The sequence below is a fragment of the Aythya fuligula genome, chromosome 2 (genome assembly GCF_009819795.1).
Source record: "Aythya fuligula isolate bAytFul2 chromosome 2, bAytFul2.pri, whole genome shotgun sequence".
Classification (NCBI taxonomy): domain Eukaryota; kingdom Metazoa; phylum Chordata; class Aves; order Anseriformes; family Anatidae; genus Aythya; species Aythya fuligula.
In genome coordinates, this window is record NC_045560.1 from 7,296,711 (window position 1) to 7,319,048 (window position 22,338).

Sequence of the window (22,338 nt, forward strand, 5' to 3'; positions counted from 1 at the left end):
GAATTCAGCTGGCTATTAGATGTTTATGTTAATCACTGTGTAAAACTTATACTGAAGGAAAAAACAATACTGTGGCTCTGTGTCTCTTTACTGTGATTTATATATTTAAAAAAAAAATCCCACTGTGACATACAGGGGTTTATGGAGCAAAGCAAATGCTGGAAAGGAGCCCATCCTGCACCATTCACCATCGTATTTAACCTCAACTTAGATCACTGGTGGCATGGAGAGAGGTTTCTCCTTAACATCTGCCTCTTTGCTTGTGTTTGAAACTAGAAGCAGGCTGTCACAGTCTGCTTGCATCCCAGTTTTTCCCTTTGCCTCCAGTGAAAAGGGCGAGAGGTGTGTGCAGCAGTCAGGGTGGCCCTGGGGGCAGCAAGTCACAGCGCTGCTCTCAGCAGCAGGATCTGGGCACATTTCCATGTCTACAACCAGAACTGTGCATGTGATGCACTCCCAGGTGGTAGGAAGTGGATGCCCCATGAAAATACCCTGTAACTTGTCTTTTTTTTTTTTTATTAAGAATAAAAAAATACCCAATTTATAGTAGGAGACACATAGGAAGGACAAGGCAAGCCATCACCCAGACCTGAGCTCTAAATCCCAGGCTGGTTCCTTACTGGTCACAGGCCAACCTTCTGCTGCTAGGCTTGAGCCTGAAGCCAAGCAAATCATGGACAAAAAGCAAAGGAGAGCAGATCGTTTTCCTTGTAGAAAGATTTTTCCAACCTATTTCATGGACTTCTGTGTGCTCAGTGCTGTTCCTGCCAGCCTGTAACACCGTGAGCTAAACGTCGTCCTGCCCCTGTCAGCAGCTACCTACTCAATAAATTTTGGAGTGTGCAAAGGCTTCAGTTACACAATAAAACCCCACGGCCTGGCTTTGCTTTCCCTGTGTTCAAATCTGTTACCAGTCTGCAAGGTCACGGTGGTACCTCAGTCTGAACTTGAAGCCATAATGTGTCCCAAACCTGGGCATGTTTTTCTCCTTCATTTGTTTCCTACCCTAAATGCCAAATTAATCCAAATCGCACAGGATTTCAGTGCTGTTGCGAGTTCTTTGCTGTTCCTCAGCCTCTGATTAAGCTGGTGCCACTGCAGCCTTGTCTCCGTTCTCACCATCTCCACCTGCTGCTGGGGTTTGGCTCCGTCCTTGTTCTTCTTTCAGCAGGAATAATGTTCTGGCAAGCACAGAGCTCCTGAGGCTGGGACAAATGCTACTGTGACACCTGCATTTCTCCAAGGGAGCCGTTCACATTCAATAGGCAGCCGGTTAATGAAGGAGCTGCGTGCTTCCCCATCCTGCTGCCCACCTGAGGCATTGTCCTGATCCACAGCTCCACCCAGCAGCTTGCGTGTGATCCCATCAAACCACCCAGCAAGCAGGGATCAGGATTGTTTCTATTTGCTTGATATTTGCTGCCTGGAGTTCGATGTTTTATACACAGCATGAAACTCGTGCAGACTTCGTGGAGACACAAGGGGCAAGGAGGGCAGCTCCTGCAGTGCGACCAGATGGGCCCTGCCTCCTCCAGCCCTAAGTCATGTCCAGCAAGCCAGTGAGAGCCAGCAGAGGTTGGGCACCAACTGCAGCAACCAAAGGTGCCTGGTGGTTTACCCCAGCACCACAAATACTTCCTTGTGCCACATTAACACGTGGGAGAGGGCACGCAGATGGCTGTTAGAGGTGCGGTGGTTTTCAGCGTGACAACAGAGAAGCCTCCTGAAGGAGTTGTGTGAATTCAGGAACCTCAACATGATCTTGGAAACATGAATCTGTGAATTCTTGCTTTATCCAGCTCGGCCTTGGAGAGGTGTCTGGGCGTGGGGCGTTGCTGTGGGAGGCTGGGAAGGCGACTGAGCACTGCAGCTGCATTTTGGTTGCTGGAAAAAAGGCAGGAAGCAGCGCAGGGTGCATCTCTGACACCTGAAAACTGTGATAAATGCTGTGATAAAAGTCTTTCTCCTTCTCCTCTCAGGTCTGGGTTTACAACGAAGACCACGAGCTGATTTTGAATAATCTCCTTTGCCTGGATGTGTCGGAAACGCGCTCGTCCGATCCGCCTCGTCTCATGAAATGCCACGGCTCTGGAGGCTCCCAGCAGTGGACATTTGGGGTAAGTGGTGTGGCTGGCATAGTTACAGCATGGTGCTTGGAATTAATGCCTTGGCAAGCGACAGTACCACTAACAGGACAGCGGGGTTGGGTTTAATTACTACACCTGAGATTAATTACCAAGCCAGTTGTGCTGCACTAGGCCTCGCCCACAGTTGAGGCAGCGTCAGCCTTTGTAAGCATCAGTCTCAGCTTCAGTTTGACAGCAGAGTAGGACACAATTGTAGTAAAGGAATCCCATCTGTGTGCCTCTCTTCTAGAAGAACAACCGCCTCTACCAGGTCTCCGTGGGGCAGTGCATGAAGGTGGTGGACCCGCTTAGCCACAAAGGGTACGTGACCATGGCCATCTGCGACGGGTCCCTGCCTCAGCAGTGGCATTTTGAGAGCTGAGCCAGCCTGCCCGGTGCGCCGAGCCAAGACCAGGAGCCCCTTCAACCCCTCAAGGTCCCTCTGGAGGGCTCTGCGAGGAGCCCTTTGCTGCTACCCCCACCACGGCCATCGCAAGGACCCCGCAGAGACGTCCCGCTGCGAGGCGCTGCGCTGCGGGCGCTCCCTGGCCCCGAGTCGGGCGCAGCAGGAACAGCAGCAGCCCTGCTACAGACCCACCGCGGTCCCTCGGACTGTCCTGGATAACTGAACTGTTTTTAAGTAAGAGAAATTATTAGAGCGGTGTAATTTAAATCGTGAGATTTTAGCCTTGTGGATCTTTTGAATGACAGAGTCATTTTTGAGTATTTCATGCGCAGTATCTCATTAATTCACATGTGTTTTTTTTTTTAGTATGGTTTTACTGGCCAAATTATTTTACTTCATCTGGAAAATATTTTTATTCCCTTTTATCTTCTGAAAATTGTCATTTGCGGTATTTAAATTTAGTTCTTTTAATTTACAATTTTAGGACATTTCGTGTAGTTTAAATTTTTAGCTGTCATTTGTCACCTCATATTTAAAAAAAAACAGAAGTAACTATTACAAAGTCTATTTTGATGACCCATGCCAGTAGCTGCATTTAAAATAAAGGATCATTTTTTTATTAACCAGTATGGCTGTACTCTTTGTAGCCATCGGACCGGAAGGCACCAGGTAGGAGGCTGATGCAAACCACCATTCACACAACTTCCCTCCTTTTCACTCCCTTTTCCTCCCAGATTTTCTTCCTTTCTCACCTCTGAAGGGTTTGACGGGTAATTTCTGTTTTTCTTCCTCTCCACTTCTCTGTTTCTTTCCCCAAGTTCTTTTCTTTCACTGGTTACCTTTCCTTGATGTCCTGCTTCAGCCCCAGATACTTCCTCAGTGTGTGTGGAAGCTGCTGCAGAAAAGCTCTTCTTACACACCACATTTTTTTCTTAGCGTGTGGCCTTCTCCATCATGCCGGAGCCAGGGAGGCGCATGGTTGAAATATCAGCAGCACTGGGGTGGCCTCACCCTTTAACTTGGGCAGCAGAAACGTTTTCCAGGCACACCAATGCTCTGGCATCCCGTTACTGACATTTGGGCAGCGGGAGGCAAGGAATGATGCTGTTGGAGTCATTACAGACCGAGCCTTCCTGCGGAGAGGACGGAGACACCTGGAACAAGTTGCATTGGGGCCTTCAGCGGGCAGCCAGGAGGGGAGAAAAAGTGCAAGAGAAAGACAGCGAGCAGGTAAGAGCAGCCCCGTGCTGCTGGCAGATGTTTGCCTTGTTCAGCAGGAGCAGAAGCCGAGTCCCAGCGCAGCGAGGAGCCAGGTACCCAGCCTGGAGTTATAAACCTCAACAGTCGGCTCAGGTGGATTTTCCTCCAGATAAAGCGCTGTAAAGTAAGTCAGACGCCAGCCAGATCCTTCCTACCCAGAAACACCCCTGAAAACAACCCCAGCCCCACAGGGATGCATTTCAGGCATCTCAGCAGCTCGCTGGGGCCCTCGCAGTAGAGCCTGGAGTCTCGAGGCGGCTCCTGGTGCAGGTGGCCTCCAGCTGATCCCTGGTGGTGAGGGCAGCACCCAAGCACCGACAGCTCCAGGTGGGTTTGGCAGGACAGAGCGAGGCCTCTCGTTGCACAGCTGCCTGTTTCCACAGGGACCTGGGTGATGGCCGTGTTGCTACAGCTGCTCCCAGCTGCAGGGCAGCTTTTCCTGCAGCCTGTGATTTTTTTTTTTCTGTCAGGTTGGCTGTGCACTAGCCCAGCTCTGTCCTTTTGCTGTGCTGCCAAAAAACCAAACAAAAACAAAAAGAACCAAAGGCTCAGTCAGGCAAAGCAGATGTTCTATTTATCTACGGTCTCGGTCTAGTGCCACAGTGAATTTTTGACCTTTTGCTGCTCTGTGGGGCAATGTGGGGGCTGCTCTCAGAACCAGCTCAGTGCATGTGGCCGTCAGGCCTGCTGTAACAGACACGTCCATACGCTGATGGACTGCAGCTGGCTTGCAGCTTAATATACATCATCTACCTCCCTTTTGCTATAAATACGACTTATTTTTATCCCCATGCATATTAGTGACATAAAATGTTTTTAGTCTTTCCCTTTGAAGGCCGGGTACCCCTCCTTCCATGTGGCTCGTGGCTGCTCTACCACGTGCAAAGCCAGGTGCTGCCTGCAGGTGACACGCCCGATCCCCACACTTGCTGTGCTGGGCCTGGAGCCATGGCCAGAGCTGGGGGGGGGCCAGGAAGGGGCTGAGGCTGCCCACGAAGGGCTCCCCTTGCCCACTGCACTGCTCTAAGGCCTGAGGCACAGGGGTGGTTTCAGGAATGAGGTGGCACAGCGGCATTTTGGAGCACAGCGTTACTACAGTGAAAGGCTGCTGCTGGCCAAAGCCAGCTCCTGGTCAGTCACCCTCCTCCCTTGGTCAGATTTTGGTGATGAGCGTTTCTACCAACACCCGTCCTGAGTCAGTTACGTGGTCTCTGCATGCGTTGCCTGACTGGGTGGCATTTGGTTTTCTTCCTGTATCTGAGTCACCACCTACAGCTGCTGACAGGGATTTGGCTGGGCAGGAGGAGGAGGACACCAACTCAGGCTGCTTGCAACCAGCTCCAGCTCAAAGGATGAAGGAGGAAAAGCCGAACACAAGGGAATGGCATCGCTTCACTGCCTCCAGGGACGTGGCATCATGGAGTAAAACTGAAGGTGCAGGGAGCGTGGCAGAGCAGGGGAACGCCACTCACCCCCTGCATTCTCCACTGCTTCGTGCTGCTGGAAGACACCGAGATCCAGAGATGACTAGAAGGCAGACACCCCGAATGAAAACAGGAGGGTAATAATTTATAGATGTAAAATATTTTTATTTGTAAATGCTGATCTTCTAAATCTGTTTCCACAAATTCCAAAACCCATAACACTCTGTATACTTCAAAAAATTCTTTTTTTTTTGTGTTGTTTTTGTTTTTTTGCCAACATTAGATACTATTATACAGAACAGAAAAAACTGTAGGACAAATACTGGTAGGATGTTGGAATATTGTACAAGAGAAGAAAAATATTCAAGAAACAATTTCATACAGCTATTTATCAAGAGAAAAATATATACAATTGATTTATTCTGTAAGATAAAAATACATCATGCCATATACATTACAAGTTCAGAACTGTATTACTGAATATACCAACAGTTTACAGTCCACTTTAATTGTGCACACAAAAAAAAAACTTCATTTTTTTTTTATATTTAGTCTGTGAAGTGTCAGTACCAGAATTTTAAGTACAAAATAAAAAGCTAACCTGGTTCAAAATGCTGATTAAATTTCTACAAGCAAACACAAAACAGTGTTTATTTTTTTTTAAAGAAATGTAAACAAAAACAATCCATACAAACACATCTTTAAATTACATTTTCCAAAACCCTATTGCCAGCGTCCTGCAGCTGCAAGCACATTACATCTAATTTTTTTCCATGTTTTCCTTTTAAGAAGGCTATCATATCAGACTTAAGCTCCAACTACATGATTCTATGCTGTTTACATGATTTAATGTAGGCTGAACAGTCACCTAATCTTGACTACTTTTGCTGAAGAAAAAACGATGTTCAGCCTCTATTTTGGGTGGTTTTAGCAGTTATTCACAGTTATCACAAATTTTAAGCACAAAAAACCTGACTTAAGAAATAGGGATGCAACAATATAATACAAATAAAATTAATCTAAATTACCCAAACATCTACAAAAGTCTTATTGGTAATATACACGCCCTGTACCAGGCTTAAGGTTTACTTAAAAAAATTCTAATAGACCACAGTTGAGACTGCTTGAAACATAAAAAACCCTCTCTCTTTAAATTGAGATTTTGGTTATTCCGTAATTGTAATCACATGTCTGTTAATACATGAGATCATATTGTAACATCCCTATTGACATTTTATAATAAGCACCCGAACTGCTGCAGAGTCTGGTAGCATTTGGTCAATAACTATTTTTATACTGTATTTTTTTTTTCTCAAAATATTTACACTTTTGTACAAAGTAACAGAGTTTGTTAGTTCTGCAGGTAACAGCAGCAGCTTGGCTTTCTTCTAACTTTCTTTTTAAAAATAGCTTCATTCACTTATTCAATAATAAATACAAAAAGGTTCTCTTATTTTACAGAAATCAAAAACTACAATAAACTGACTCATGGAATCAAGTATTTAAATGTATTTTAGTGCAAGTTATTTTTCCCTTAGCTCTATCCCTAAGGAAGTCGTTTCAGTACATTCCTTGTTCAGTGGTGTCTACTTTTATTTAAAATTTTTCTTTAATTAGAGGGCCTGCCCCTTTATCAAATAAGGCTGTGGCCAGCACTTTGGACTTCTCCCTTTCGCTGGTGATTTCAGTCTTACATTCATATATGCCCACCTGCACTTCCGCAGGTCAGCCATCAGTTCTTTGCCCAAGTTCAACAGTTTCTCCTTAGTGAGCTCAAAAACAAAAGTGCTGGACCATTCTGTTAAATCAGTTTAACCTCCACGTGTCTGGAAAGTTAGCTTCAGATTTTGCCGGCTTGCTTCTGGTGCTTGTTTTTCCTTTTTTTTTTCTTTTTTTTTTTTTTTTTCTTTTTTAAATACTTGAGTAGAAATGTGTACTTCCAGAAGTGATTTTTTTCTTCCCTTCAAAAAGGCAACAATTTTATGTCGACAAAATCAAAATGTGAATCACTTCTTCCTAGGGACAAGCAACCCTCAAAAGACAGCAAGGAATGCATTCTAGTTCATCCATTTTCGGCAGTTTACAGCTCCACAGTGACATGGAATCTTGTGCTGGTCATCTTCAAAATCAAACTTATAGTCATAGCAAAGCTGGAGAAAGATGCAGGAGAGTGGTTACCAAAAATTGATTTTACTACATCTTCCCTTGTACCTACAGCTTAAATTCATCAAACATTGCACCCGTAGGAGCTGGCAAGATTTAACATGGAAAAGGGGAGGGGAAACGTCAGTCCTCCCCATCACAGCACAAACAATTGGTGCTGGTGGCTGTAGGAATTGGGTAAATATCTAGAAATGAACATAAGTGGCAAGAGCGATGTAGAAATAAAGGAGGCAGCCCTACCTCCTCCCCTTTCTGGATTCTCCTGCTGGAGCTAATGATGATTTTGTGTCCTCTCTCAAAAGTCACCACCTCAGCCACGCAGTTAGGTGCACACGAATGGTTGATATACCTACGAAAAGAGAGTTTGAAAAAGGTAACCTTTTAAGAAAATGCATCATTTGAGACAAATTGAAACCAAACCTTAGAATGACCTTAGCTTCAGGGGTGCATTGACTTTCCAGATAAAATTATATTACTCTGTACTTGTTTCTTTACCTAGAAAATGCCAAAAAAAAATGAAATGTTAAAAAAAAAATCCACTTTCTTCATAGCTGCCATGAAATACAATCAAAGATGAGTAAAGCTAATGAAAAAGATGACATTATTTCAGTGGGACGGTATAAAGACTGAACGTGCCAGCCTGCAGAGTAGAGGCCATTGGGAAAAGCACAGACTTGAATCCCTGAACAAGCAGCCCCCAGGGAAGGGGACAGCTCTCCAGAACGAGGCCAGGGATCTCTCCAGAGCCACCCACCTTGCAGGACCTCCCGTCAAGGTAGCATCGATGACGTGGTCATTGTCAATGCGGAACATGTACACCCCGCGATTCTGGAAAGAATTGGGGAAAAAAGGAGATTTTAATTAATTGTCGATGATTAAAACCAAGCAGCAACGTGGGTTATCTCCAAGTGTTCCACGAACATCATCAGACACCCACTGGCTCGCTGGGGACAGTGATGCACACACTTCGTCTGCCAGTGGCAAGCTGCCATTAACCTCACTGCTTTTTGAGGGATTGGATGGGTCAGCAACACACAGCTGTCAAATTAGTATTTCCCTCCAACAGTGTACTAATAGCTCGGGTTTCTTCAAGTGCTTCGCAAATGTGTATTAACTGTTACAATACTGCGACGTTACACAAAGGGAATTGCTTTAAATGTAAAGTTCTCATTAAAAATTGAGGTCCTGACATCTCTCTAAAAGCTCTTTCTTTTTCCTCCAGGAATGAGAATATGCATTACCTGCCTGGCTGGGATGCTGCGAGGTTTATTAAACATTTAAGTACTCTGAGGTCCTTTAATAAGAAACTGTAGCCTCCTGTGGCTGTACTTTTAGCCCACTGCATTTAGAGCACAGCAGCACACAGAACCGAGGGGACCTGACTCCTATTGCCTGCTGCAGCCATGGCTCACATCTCTTCATGATCCACAAATTCATCCGACAAACAGCGAGCATTTGCCTTGTGATACAAATGATGGAATGGGGAAGGGGAAAGAAACGGTGAACAAACACCAGCCCGTACCTGAGATTCGTAAAGCTTCTCTTTCCTGTTCGCCACCTCATTGCGGATAATAGTTCCGATATATTCAATGACCATAGTGTGCTTTTCAATGTCTCTAGCAGCATACAAGCCCAAGCCCTACAAAAAACAGGTGGGGATTTAGAATTTCATAATAGATTTACATTTACAACTGCACTCCTCACCATGCCCCAAAACCATTCCTGCAGAAAATCACGTGAAAAGAAATGTAAACTACCCAGAAAGGATAAAGTAGCACAGAAAAGCAACTTGTGTTGTAACGATCCGGATGAAAAACTCAGGTTTACAGAAAAATGTTAAGATGCAATAAAACATACTTGGCTTCTGTCTAGGTGAGAAAGCAGGCTTCTCTTATACCTCTTATACCTTATGACTGACTGTGTGCAGATTACAAATTCACTGCAAAATAAAGTAGGCGCCTCACAAGAATGGAGAAACGTAAGAGGAACACAATAGCACAGTTAAGTCCAACCTAAAACAAACAACAACCATGTTCACACACAAAAAGATACAAAGTTTGTGCACAATGGTCTGTGGAGCGAAACCACAAATAATTACACAGAAATCATAAGAAACCCGCTAAGGAATGCAGTCAAGTGTTGAACTCTGTACTGGTTTCACACCACTTTACTCAGCGTGGTCTGGCTATGTCATACTTCCACTGCATATTCATGTATTTATTTTTAGTAACTTTCTGAGAAATATGGACAGAACCACCTTGAAAGAAAGTAACGCGTTTTTCTAGATGACAGTAACAAATTAATTTTTAAGGTATTTACAATAATTATTAAGAAATATTGCTTCAGAGTCTTATGAAGTGATTTGCCACATACAAATTGCCAAATTTTGGTACAGACTTGAAGGCATATTGCAATTGTTTTGTTATATTTTAAAAATATAAAACAAATATAAACATTATAAAAATAATAAAATAATTATTTATATAAATAAAGCCAATTAGATTAAAATATGAATGATGTATATTAAAATAAATGAAAAATATGTATGCAATATATGAAAATAAATCTAAATACAAATTAGTATAAGAATTTCCTCTGATGAGAACTGACCTGAATGCGAGAGCGAGCTAGATACACGTTGGACTTCCATTCGGTTTTCATTTTTCGGTACTGAGAGGACTTGGAATGGACGAACTGCTTACTGTAAGGCGCATTCAGTTCTCCTGTAACTGTGCTCTGAAATGACTTCGATGTGCTGGTGCTATTCAAGGTGTGAGGCCTGTAGGAGTTGGGCATATAACAGGAAAAAATACAAAACAAACTGAAGATTTCTCCGAAAACAGCCACAAAGCCGATTAAAAAAATTCTTTTAGACGCACACACACTTAAAGCCAGCTAGCATAGACGACACAGCGATCCCATTGATCTGGGCATGCACATACACAGCCAAAGACGACAGGGTTTGTAAGCAGCAGACGAAAGCACAAATAACCCTAAGCAGCCTATAAACCCTGGGCTGTACTATGTGAAATTAAAACAAAATACCTTAACACAAACCTCTTGACATGGGTACTCATTTTAGGCTCGGCACGGGCACAGCCCGTGGGGTTGATGGCAAGAGGAAGTTCCATTAAGGGGTTTCGGCCATAGCGGAAAGTGTAATTCTCACAGGCCTCAACCCCTGGAAGCTGCAAAAGAACAGACACAAACAAAAAAGAAAAGCCAAGTAATTAACGGGTCACGGCACGTAATGAGATGTTTCATTATCCACACTTCCTCCTGCTCCCTTTCTCATGTGTGTATGAGATAGCCAACAATTCTGGGTGATCCAGCAAGAGCTGTGATGGTGAAGACTCACCGATTCGGCAATCCTTGCCACCGCAGAGACTGTCAAACCAAAGAGGTCTTCACCCTTCAAGTAGCCAGGAAACAGCTGGAGCATTTCAGACTCTTTTCTAACAGAAGCAACAGGCTCCAAGATTTTATCCCACACACCTACACAACCATACGGGAAAGAATTACATGGATCAAAAAAATTAAAAGGCCATTGTACTGGTTTTAAAACTCACGCCTGAAGATAGGAGGAACCAGAAACTCATACTGGAAAGGTGTTTTGTTGCTGCCAAGGCCAGTGTTTCATAAGCAAAGTGGAGAATGATCTGATGAGATATTATTTTGTCTTGAACGAACTCCAAAGCAGCTTAATATTCCTGCTGTACCCTTCCTTGCTTCTCAGGGACAGAGCGTTTAGTATTCGTAGCACAGAAACCTTCCGTTCTCTGACAATAATAAACGTTTCTCTCCAGGGAATCAGGGGGCTTTCTGAAGTTACAACAGAGATTCTCCTAGAAAATCTGCACAAGTTTGCTAAAAAGTTACCTCTATGTGCTTTTTCCATAATCAGATTACAGTTAGCACTCAGTTGTGCGTGGAAAATTCAGCTGAGGTTTACCTGGGCAGAGCAGAGCCAGGCGTATTGGCATCCACAGCACAAAGTGGTCACAACCCAAAGCGTTGCAGGTTCCCAAGACCTGCCATACGTTTATCCTCTAACGTGCTGTTCCTCACCCAGCAGAGTCAGTGCTCGCAGCCCTGAGAACAACTTGGGAACCTCACTCTCCTTTTACTGCACATAAACCTCATCAGGACTGATTTGAAGACACCTTTGTAGCAATATTATATTTAAACAAAGTCACTTTTCAGGGAAGAAAACTTGTACCAACATTCTTACTCTTGAATTTTAACCTCAGCTGAACACGGAACAAATCGCCTTTTATTTGCAGCCTATGTGGCTTCTTCAAAGGTGTCCTCAGTCTTTCCAGCATTCAATTAAAAACAGACCCTGGCAGCTCCCTCTAACATTGCAATGTCTGAATTAGAGCAGTGTCTGCAGAATTGGTTTGAAACATTTATCACAGGTGATAAGTACCATTAGTAACAAACAGCAGACCCACGAAAGCCACCACCTCAGTCGACAAAATTTACCTTTTGGCGTTGTGTCCGTGAGGACCAGATCTTCGTGGCCTTGCTCCACAACCTTGATGACAAACAGTGGAAGCCCGTCCTTCTCCTCGATCGAACAGAGATAGCGACAGCGCCTGTTTGCGTATCTCATGCTCCAGTACAGCCTGCTGGCCTCGTAGCCCACGGGGAAGAGCGCTTTCGAGGAGTGAAACGCCTGCATCTGCTGCGGCAGCAGCTGACCGACGGCGTGGAAGATCAGGCTCCCCACACGGAAGGTGTGGTCGCGTTCTCCTCGCTGCACGATGCTAGCGATCTGCCGCACCTCGTCGCGCTGCACGTAGACCCTCCTGAAGACTGCAAAGTAACTGAGTTCTTGCTCGTGAGTTCCCTTTGGTTTGTGCATGGGGCAAAGCATGGTCTTGTCTTTAAAAAACATGCATTGTGCTTTAATGGCACAGGTAAAGTGATAAATATTGGTGCACCTTAACCTGTGACAACCGCTGGTGGCACCCATTTTGTGACAGAACATGCACTTCATCTGCAAGCCTCTCCGCAGTGCCAGTTCCACGTTTATTAAGGCACCAGCTTGTGTCTCGTAGACTTCTGTAGACCAAAGAGCGCAGTTCAAATGGACCCAAAGGTCTAAATCCAGGTTCAGAAGCCTTGCTGGTCCATCAGTTAATCCATCACCTTCCTCATGACAGAAGCAACATTTTCTGTAGTCTTTAAGCACGGGATCTGGTTTAAGGGTTGTGCCCAATTTTTTGAGAAATTCATCTATTTCTTCTTCACAAGGAGGTTTGAATGATCCTTTAGGAATCACAATCTGAATGCTCCACTTCTTCCACTTCATTCCTTTCCATTTCTTACTAGGAGGCCGACAGTCATCAAGACTGCTGTGTATTGCTTTTAACCTAGGTTTTAGTTTCACCGTTACCTTAAGCTCGTCCGGTTTCGCCTCTACCTTGGCTGCTTCAAATGCAGGGGGGAACATGATCGGGGGCGAGGATGGTGGAGACGCTTTTTCCTGCAACTGAGGCAGACAATGGACATCCAAGGTGGAGATGTTGTTGCTGTACTGATGGAATGCTTTGGGTGGCCTCTCCTTCATCGGTGACTGCGGCAAAGATGGAACCGACTCCTGATAAACCAAGAGAAAACTCTTTAAGAAAAAAATTCCAAAGCATTACACGTCTCTTCGAAACTTTCAGGTCAGAACTGAACTGGAGAGGCTACTCTGAAGGCCTAAAATCGTGATGCAGCGACAGAGAAAGGTGGAAATTACCTTCACCTGGTTTGTCACAACCTGTGCTGGGATACAGAGCACTGAAGTTCTCCCAGTCAACCCAGAATGTGGTGCCCTTTACAACTTCACAGGAAGAGCAAAGGATCCTGTGTACAGCTTTTGAATGAAAAGCTAATCAAATGCTCTAGGGGTAATTGAGGGATTTACATTTTAGGTATTTTTAGAAAGTTCTGTTATGACACAAAATAACCAAAAATATGGGTCACAGAATTAATTCAAAGAACGAGAAACTTGTTATTTGCTAGAAGGGGAAGACTGGGAATTAATGCCACGTATTTTTCCTGGAAACAAGTGACAAGGAAATTCCTGTACAGCTCTGCATTAGTCATGTACCTTGGGGTCTTAGCTGTTCGGTTACAGTAAACAAGAATTAAACCTGCAGAGATTTATTAAAAAAAAGAAAGGAGAACAAGAAGAACAAGGGAAGTTTAGATTAAAAGTGCCTAATGTGGTTTCTGTGATTAATCTTGAAAGAATAAATGAAAGGATTAAGAGGCTGAATGTGACATGTAATTAACTTAATTATGTATGCAGCAATACACTTGTGCAAGCATGTGGATGTAAACATTTTTATCTTCTCATCCAGAATTTTGTTGTTTCTTTTGAAGAAGTAAGTAAGAAGCAACTGAAGGAAGGCTGCATATTCTACAGTAAGCATGTGGCTATGTGAGAAGTCATTAATTAGGTAACGCTCGAAGCATGTTGCCCATTCTGTCCACTGGTTTAGGAAAAAATGTGGGTTTGAATTACCCAAAAGTAGAAACCAAGCTAGTTAAAAGTATTTGAACGTTTTTATCTATGAGAAAATAAACAGCACGATTATTTAGTCCTGAGTGAAGACTATGTCATTTAAATGATTAAATGGATAAATGTAAGTGTTCTTGTAAGATTTCAGTAAGTTATTATTAAGTGCAATTTGAGAATGTACTCGAAGGCCTACTAACCTTACAGTGGCACCACCCTGAACCTTACAGATGTAACCCATTGTATTTATTCGAAGCTGGAAGCACCCAGGCATAGCAAGAAACAAGGCCCTGTGCAGACGTGCTGAGTTTCTCCAAGCTGCTGTATATCCCTAATAGCATTGGTAGGTAGAGAACTAAAGCGTCCTATTCTGGACATTCATCCTATCCCCCACCTGGGAAAAATCCATGGGCTAGGTTCAATTTCAGTTGAACAAGCTTTTAAGAAACTATTTTTCCAGTAACTACAAGCTAATTTTCCTTGTCACTGTCGGTCAGCAGCCTCTTTATTATTGTTTTGGTAATTAATACTTTAGAATGGCAACTTCACCCAAGTAAAATAACTGAATAAGATTATTGCTTTCTGATGCATTAAGAAAATACAAATGCTTTGGTAAACTTGCCATACAGATGTTTGCATAGATGTAAGACTTTGGCTGTATATAAGCCAAATCAAAATGCAGAAAATAACTCTTAAAGAGGTGTCTGTGGTTTCTAACAATGCCCAGACAACTTTAACCCATAGACTACTTTTCTGAGATTGCATCTTCAAAGCCTGTGAGGACAGCACAAGATGGTTTGTGTTCTGACCTGTACCTCTGTTAGACAGAGGGCTCTGCAAATATCAATGTGATTTCACCCTGATGGTTCAGAATTTCTGTGTCTGATCCCTCCGCCCCATTTCAGGTTTTCAAAACACAGCTGCAGTAATCTCTGCTCGCTAGGATTCACCAGCATTTGATACTTACTTTGTTCTCGGAGTTTTTTGCCTGCACAGCTGCTGAATAGAGAACAAAGCAGTTGTTGCTACAGAATACAACGTCCTTCATTTTATCAGGCCCTTCTTGGGAATCCTGGGGATCAAACATGGAAGATTATCAGAAATGCATTTTAATACCATTCTTTACATACGAGGTGTAATGGAACAAGTCTTCCAATCTGGCTAGAAACTGTCTACCTCTTTATTTGTAGAACATTTGGGAAGTAACGAGTGCTACTGTGATATAAAAATACTTGATTATTTGACAGATAACACCACCTACAACCCTGTTCTTCAGCGTTTCTTCACAGAAATTTACTTTTCTGCCTTTAACAGAAGTTTAACGATCAAAATAAAGCTTTCTAATACCATGTACCCATCTGCTCCACAGGCACACGTGCAAAGTGAAAATCCATTTTCTTTTATCTTTAGATGACAAAAGAACATCTCATTTTAGGGTAGTCAAAGGCAGTTCATACTGTTTTATCTACTGATCCATCTGCAAAACATTCCTGGGAATTCAGTGTTTTTCTGACTACATGAACCCATTAATTTTATATATAAATTCTGACTTTATACCTTTGCTGCATAATCATCTCAATCTTATTCAAACAATCAGCAACGGTACATTTTTACTGAATGACACTTCCCTGTGCAAACACTCTGTATTTGCCTATGACCGTAACGAGCAGCTTGGGATTCTGTTTACACGAGAAACAATATAAAATACAAGACACTGAGATTGAGAACTGGTTATTGCTCAGGAAGAGTAGAAGTACTCTCACTGTTACAGAACCTTAAGTACGAATACAGGTTGGGCGGAGAATGGATTGAGATGAGGAGAAGGACCTGGGGGTGGTGGTGGATGAGAAGCTCAACATGAGCAAGCAGTATTCATGCACAGCCCGGAAAGCCAACCGCATCCTGGGCTGCACCAAAGGCAGCATGTGCAGCAGGGGAGGGAGGGGATTGTCCCCCTCTGCTCTGCTCCTGTGAGACCCCACCTGGAGCCTGTGTTCAGCTCTGGGGTCCCCAACAGAAGAAGGACAGGGAGCTGTTGGGGTGAGTCCAGAGGAGGCCATGAGGATGCTCAGAGGCTGGAGCACCTCTGCTGTGGAGCCAGGCTGAACAACCCCAACTCTCTCAGCCTGCAGAAGAGAAGGCTCCATGGTGACCTTACAGCAACTTTTCAGTACCTACAGGGGCTACAAGCAGCCTGGGCTGGTGGGAGGGGTCCCTGCCCACGCTTAGATGATGAATTAGATGATCTTTAAGGTCCCTTCCAACCCAAACCACTCTGTGATTCCATGAAATGACAGTGTGAAGCAGCCTTACAGGCTCTTTTTGAATTCTTAAGGTCCCTGAAGTGGTCATGGAAGGAGAGTGGCAGCACAATTTAGGAGGCCTCTATTTATGGGACCTCTTTCATGCAATTTACTGAAATATTTTATGTAACAACTTTGACATTTGTTATTTGCACTACAAATGTGCTTGAATGTCCCATCCTGAATTAGGACTGTCAGAAAAGGGAGAATACAAAGAAACTATGAAGCAGTATGAGTTGGAACATTAAGCAGCAGTCTTAGTTCCCTGCATTTGCTTACTGACCATTACATGCAAGAAACTTTACTTCCACTGCAGTACCTGTTTATGGAAAGGCAGGTCTTTGAAGGACTTCCGCACCCCACTACCAAGAACCACCACTTTGCAATGAGAACACCAGCGAGGTCTCAGTGCTGAGCTTTCTGCAATGTTTTGACTGTGATCCTTATAGCCAGCTATACCTAGAAAACAGAGAAGTCTGTTAGAAGCCATAGCCGACTAAATCAAACTTAGGACAAGACACAGCATTCTTTGGTGGCTTAGAGGAGTAGCATCCTCCTGGATAGGAGATAGAAAGCAAGCTTTAAAACTAGGTCCTGATGGGGAAATTGTTTAAACCAGGCCGAAAGCACCTGTGTGAACAAGGCAAAAATGCATTATTGTATGTGAAATGAATAACTAAAACAATAGAGCAATACATACTTAAAGACTTGCATAAAGTTTTCCAGAAGAATAGCAACCTTCCAGAACAATGTATTTAAAAGCAGGCCAGCCATAAAATTACTAATGTTGGGTACTACTGGAAGAAGTATCTCACTGACAGTGAAGTGAGAAACAGAATGGAAGTCAGAGCTGGATCACACAGAATCACACAGAATCACACAGAATCAGACCTGTTATGTTACTGTTAGCATCAGGAGCAGGTCTGCATGGCCTTATCACACAAGAAAAGTATTATTACTTAGAATGAGAATCAACTAATGATAAAGCAGATTTAGAAGTGATTTAGAGCAGATTTAGAACTGATGCCCACTCACCATTGTTGCTTGCAGGAAATGGCACGTTGGGTTGCTTCAGTCCGTAAGACCCTGAGATCCTGGCAGGTCCCAAGGACCCTGCCTGAGGACCCTGAAGCAGTAAGTGCTGCCTGTACTCCAGAGATGGGTTCACCCTGTGACTGTTGGCCGCTGCCATGGAGGATGGGACGTCTGGAGCATTACTAACCTCGTAACTGTTGGGAATTCGGACGTGCAGCAGGTTGGAGAAGGCTGCCACAACGTTACTAATATTCTAAAAACAATAATGAGAACACAGCTTTGTTTTCACCAGACAAGCAGTAAGGCAGAAATAATGTAAATCATTAAAAGATTACAACAGCTGTTTAATTTTAGTATGCTACAGCCCCCTTCAGATCCACTATTTGAAGAACATGTATATGAAATACAACAGAAGTTAACAGACTTCTTTCTTTTACCTCAGCAGCTGTGGGATGTAATGTAATTGCTACAGATATAAGGCCAGATTTAGGACCATTCTGGGATGGACCAAGCTGAGAGGCAAAGAAGCCAGAACCAGGTAATGCTCCAGAACCAGGTTCTGACTTTATGTAATTCCTTTTGGCTTCTGAACCTGAAAATAAAACAAAATACCCTAGGTTAATCCTACATGCATATGAATGAAAAAAAAATAATAAAAGAGAATAGAAGAAAGACTAGTTCTAATTCATTCTGTTGCAGTCTCACCTTTTCCAGTACTGCTAGGTAGGATGGGAATGATGGGAGATGGTACAGGCTCTGGGTTCTCTTCCTTGACGACTGACAAGTCGGGATACCTACTTATTTCCATTCCTACCACACTTTCAGGAGAGGAAGAAGGAACGAAGCTGTCAGGAGTGTCCCTGTCCTCACAGTGATCTTGAACCCTGGAACAAAACCAAAAAAAAAGCTGTTTTGGAAACGGTCAAAAAAACTTTGGTGAGCCTATGTTATAAATTGTGACATGGAATTATCATGAACTTGCTTCTTTCTGTTAGTTATGAAATGCAATGATGTGGTAGGCCATTAATTCTGGCTAATACTCCATCACACAAGGTGGGTTCTTGGGAAAGACAAAATCAGAGGCACCAGCAATGCCCTGGCTCCTTTACAGAATCATCTGCCCCCCATGGCTCCATCCACTGAAGTAAAAATCAGTATTTAATCCTTAATTCACCAAATCAGTATTTAATCCTTAATTCACCAGTCCATCCTCTCTCTTACACCAGTATTTGGTTAGGCAGGTGAAAGGATAAGAAAAGGCAAGATCTTTGTAGGGAGACTCATGTTCTAGCAAGCACGTCTCACACAGTACCCGAAACTGAATAGAGCAGGGGAATTTTCAGGCTGTCTGCCACTTGCACCATACTGCTGTCATCACCATGTTGCTCCATGAAAAACACCAGTTTGTAAAGTTTTCTTTCAATTTTAATAGAGCAAGATAATGAATTCTTAGTAACTTAACAGAACACTGAGTGCAGCAAAGGTAAAAGTCACCTTTTTTACTGCACTGATGGCTCACATGTGGAATGCTAGGAGCTAACTGGTACAAACAATCCTACTGTGCACTGTCTGCCATGCACAATGGATTTTGTTTCTTCACACCTCCACAGTCTCATCTCCTACCGAGAGTTTGCAGAATCTGTTCCAAACACATTATTTACATGTGTCAGGGAAAACCCACCTTAACTCCTCCTGATTGTTGTGAGGTGGTGTTGGAAGCGAAGCGGGAACATCCACAGTTTTAGGGCCCTGAGCCATTGCTCTCACTAGTAAATCGTCTTGTGGTCTGAAAGGTAACTGGAACTGCTTTGGTCCCAGAGCTTTGGTAACTAAAATCAGAGAAACAGAGCACAATGAGATATCTGTACAGCCCTTCCTACTGATTTGCATTCTGAAGTACCGGCAGCTCCCAGATACAACCAAGGCATTAAGAGCAGATGGTAACGCAGCTCTCATCCATTTGTAGTTGAAAAAATTTTTGACTGTTCATGATTAATCTCCACGCTTTAAAAAAAATATAATTAAATAAAAAAGCAAGTTTTGAGCTAAAAGGCTTGGCACTTTTGAATGTGCCTTCTGCCAATATAAGAGTATTTTTATTTTACTTAAACTCAACAACTTTTTAACAACAGAAGAAAAGAGGTTGGAAAGAATTTTATTACTGAACAGTCCTAGGGAAAAGGCAGTATTAAGTTTTACTTAACAGAAAGCAATTTTAATTGACCAAATTACAAGCATTAGAAACACACATAGACTACATATAAAATCTGCTGAGGACACTTTTCAAGGAGACTGCTCACTCAGCTAATTGGTCAGTAATTTGTAGTGGCCATAAAAATTTGATTTTGAAGTTTTCTTTTTAATTTCTTTAGAGTACTTCTAGATCTCAACTTGTTTTCAAAAGGGAAAAAAACACCTTATCATTTGACATTATACTGGTGTAAAATAAAACTAGATAATAGCAATTACAGTCTTAAAAGGGGCTAGCCGTGTTGTTTTTATAGAAGAAGACCAAAAAGCACCCCAGGTATCTGTTTTGTAATTTGCTACAAACTTGACTCATTTATTATGGAAACAATACGTATTAATCTTACCATCATGACCTCCTAACATACCAGCCTTGCCAGCCAGTTCTTCAGTGGTTGCAAAGCCATTTACCAACTTCTGGCATGCCACAGGAGGTGGTGTGGGCGGAAGAGAGGCTGGGGGTGTTGGAGGATTACTCAGATTGTTCTGCTGCAGTAGAGTAAAAAACTGTAAATTAGCTGTGAAGCACAGGGTGAAAACTTGCCTTGGTCTAGCAGGAGATAACGTAACCCACTCGGTTATTTTCATACCCAGACGTAGCATTCATAAACACCAACAGTTAATTCTCGAATGTATGACCAAATATAAAGTATCCATTATTAAAAAATATGTTTTCTTCTTCTATCAATGGTTCGATCACAGAAATATAGTTTGCATGAGAAATATACATTACAGAAAGAAAGTATAGCTGAAGTATTTACACAGAAGCACAGAGAGCATTTTTATGAACTGCTTGGGAGCCCCAACAAGTTCCTCTAGTTTAAGCAAAGGTCTGATCTTAAGATTGAGAGAACTATACCACAGTGACCCTCCATCACAACCAGTGAGTTACCTTTTCTCACAAAAAGGGAAGTTACCTCGCATTTAGCACAGGATGAGCTTTCACTGAAGCAGTTACTATGGAGAAGCATACTCTGCAAGTTCGAGTTCACATTCCGAACTACTTCTCAGTAGCTTACTTAACTGCCCATATTTTAAACAAAAATTAAATGAGAACTTCAACATCTATCCTTGTGGCAGTCATGCATACAAAGCAAATACATATTATCACTTTCGACCACAGCAACCAGACCTGCGAGGTCTCATTCTCAGCTCAGAACATGCCTTTTAAGGCTGGAGTAAACATCACTTTTTTCATCATTTACTGAAGTTTTAGATTAGGGTAGCCGAGCATCAGATTTGAGTCTCTCTGTTCACTGTCTTGCTGTATCCCAATATTGCAATTCTGATCTCAGAGACTGAGTTTTAAAAGTCTGTGGGTTATTAGCTTACCAACAAATGGTCTATTTTGTTCAGAGTTCTTAGTTAGGGCTTAGTGGACAAATGAGAAGAAGTCTATTTCCAATTTAATTCACATTAAGAAATGCTTTAGTGCTTTCAACGACTTTGCAAAGTACTGGGAATTCAGCCTTTTCTGCTCCATAAAACTGTAATTACAATTTTCACTATTTAGCATCCATTTGTAAATGGAATACTTCCTAATTTGTTTACGACAGTTTCTAGAACTGATTTCCACTATCAGAGGGTAAAACAATCTCTGTTCCAACACTGAACAGCCCATTTGGTATAACAAGAGTGTTTTCTTCTGGTTTCATAAAGGGCACAAAATACAACCAAGCTGCAGCAATAATTAGAACATTTCTCACAGAGAGCCCACAGTGGATATCTAGATTAAAGCTGTACCTTGTAAATGAGCTGGGAGTAGTAATCTGAAGCTCCATCAAGAGTAGCGCTACCAAAACTTCCTACAAGTCGATTTCCACCATTTATCTGGCCACTGCCGTAAGGAAGAAAATGTGCAAAGCTCACTCCAATTATTGGTTCCATCAAAGGCAGGAGAGAAAGCTGCTGTATTAAAAGTAAAGAAAATGTTATAAATGAGTCTAACTATAAAATAAAAGCATCACAGATATCTTATCATTAGTAGAGTAGATTTTATTCTTTTTTTTTTTTTTTTTTTTTTTAAAGGGAATTCACCCACTCTCAAGACAATTGCCTCAAACACAGACCCCTCTGCTTTTCCAGGAAGATGGTCCCCAGGCCACCGGAGGCACAACGCCCAGTTCCCTGGCAGCTCAGCCAGAGCTGCTGCCAGAGCAGGCAGGAATTCCACTTTGAGACTAATGAATGCTGCCAAGCCAATAGATATTCCAAACTGAAATAAAACCAAACCTTTGAATTTCCTTTTTTTGTGAAGTTTTATTTTCTAAACCCTGGACTCAAAATTCAACTTCATTAACCACTTCATTTTCATCATGAGAAAACCACTCTTTAAAGTGTCCCCTTGCTGAGTTGCCCAGTCTCCGTATACCTACTTGCTTGAGCTGGATGAATGTATCAGCGTTAGGGTAGATCGCTTGTTTTTCTTCTTCCTCTTTTTTTCTTTTCTTGGACCGAGGAGCTGCCTTCTCCCCCGTCCTCTGAGTTCGCTTATTTCTCTGCTTCTTGGTTTCATGTCCCACATCTGTTCTCTGAAGCTGGCTGTTACTACACCCAAATGCACCTTGCATCTGGTTTCCTGGAGTTTGCTGGTAGAAAAAAAGAAAGAGAAGCAGAATTTTTGACATTTTAATATACAGTTCATTCAAATTTATCGCACAATAGTCTAAAGAACACGCACAGCAATATATCTCGCTGATAACACCCTGAATTTATGGTTTGTTTACTTTACTGTCTTGCTGGCAACTGTAACTGCTGTACTGTCCCTGTGCGCAGAATTATGGCTTACCATTAACACCACTGACGTCTGAAAACATCATTAAAACTCACGGAGCAGAAACATATTCTTCTGAATACCCAC

The 22,338-nt window shown here is 42.7% G+C and overlaps 2 protein-coding genes across 10 annotated transcripts in view; one reads left to right on the forward strand and one right to left on the reverse strand.

Annotated features, from left to right (window-relative positions):
• GALNT11 (polypeptide N-acetylgalactosaminyltransferase 11) overlaps window positions 1–3,158 on the forward strand; it is a 42,633-nt gene extending 39,475 nt beyond the window's left edge. For both annotated transcript variants that reach the window (XM_032182873.1, XM_032182874.1), the window contains exons 11-12: window positions 1,980–2,117; window positions 2,377–3,158. In XM_032182873.1, the coding sequence (XP_032038764.1) occupies window positions 1,980–2,117; window positions 2,377–2,508 (270 nt within the window). In that variant the 3' untranslated portion in view covers window positions 2,509–3,158. The remainder of the gene's footprint in view (window positions 1–1,979; window positions 2,118–2,376) is intronic.
• Window positions 3,159–7,130: 3,972 nt separating this feature from the next.
• KMT2C (lysine methyltransferase 2C) overlaps window positions 7,131–22,338 on the reverse strand; it is a 193,244-nt gene continuing 178,036 nt past the window's right edge. For 5 of the 8 annotated variants that reach the window (XM_032181531.1, XM_032181535.1, XM_032181539.1 and 2 more), the window contains 17 exons: window positions 21,854–22,066; window positions 21,222–21,386; window positions 19,826–19,967; window positions 18,913–19,060; window positions 17,937–18,115; window positions 17,669–17,823; window positions 17,232–17,484; window positions 16,516–16,655; window positions 14,861–14,965; window positions 11,865–12,984; window positions 10,738–10,874; window positions 10,425–10,567; window positions 9,990–10,158; window positions 8,902–9,018; window positions 8,134–8,207; window positions 7,620–7,728; window positions 7,131–7,366 (listed from right to left, as the gene is read on the reverse strand). In XM_032181531.1, the coding sequence (XP_032037422.1) occupies window positions 7,274–7,366; window positions 7,620–7,728; window positions 8,134–8,207; window positions 8,902–9,018; window positions 9,990–10,158; window positions 10,425–10,567; window positions 10,738–10,874; window positions 11,865–12,984; window positions 14,861–14,965; window positions 16,516–16,655; window positions 17,232–17,484; window positions 17,669–17,823; window positions 17,937–18,115; window positions 18,913–19,060; window positions 19,826–19,967; window positions 21,222–21,386; window positions 21,854–22,066 (3,462 nt within the window). In that variant the 3' untranslated portion in view covers window positions 7,131–7,273. The remainder of the gene's footprint in view (window positions 7,367–7,619; window positions 7,729–8,133; window positions 8,208–8,901; window positions 9,019–9,989; window positions 10,159–10,424; window positions 10,568–10,737; window positions 10,875–11,864; window positions 12,985–14,860; window positions 14,966–16,515; window positions 16,656–17,231; window positions 17,485–17,668; window positions 17,824–17,936; window positions 18,116–18,912; window positions 19,061–19,825; window positions 19,968–21,221; window positions 21,387–21,853; window positions 22,067–22,338) is intronic. The other 3 variants (XM_032181532.1, XM_032181533.1, XM_032181536.1) reach the window with 3 other exon arrangements.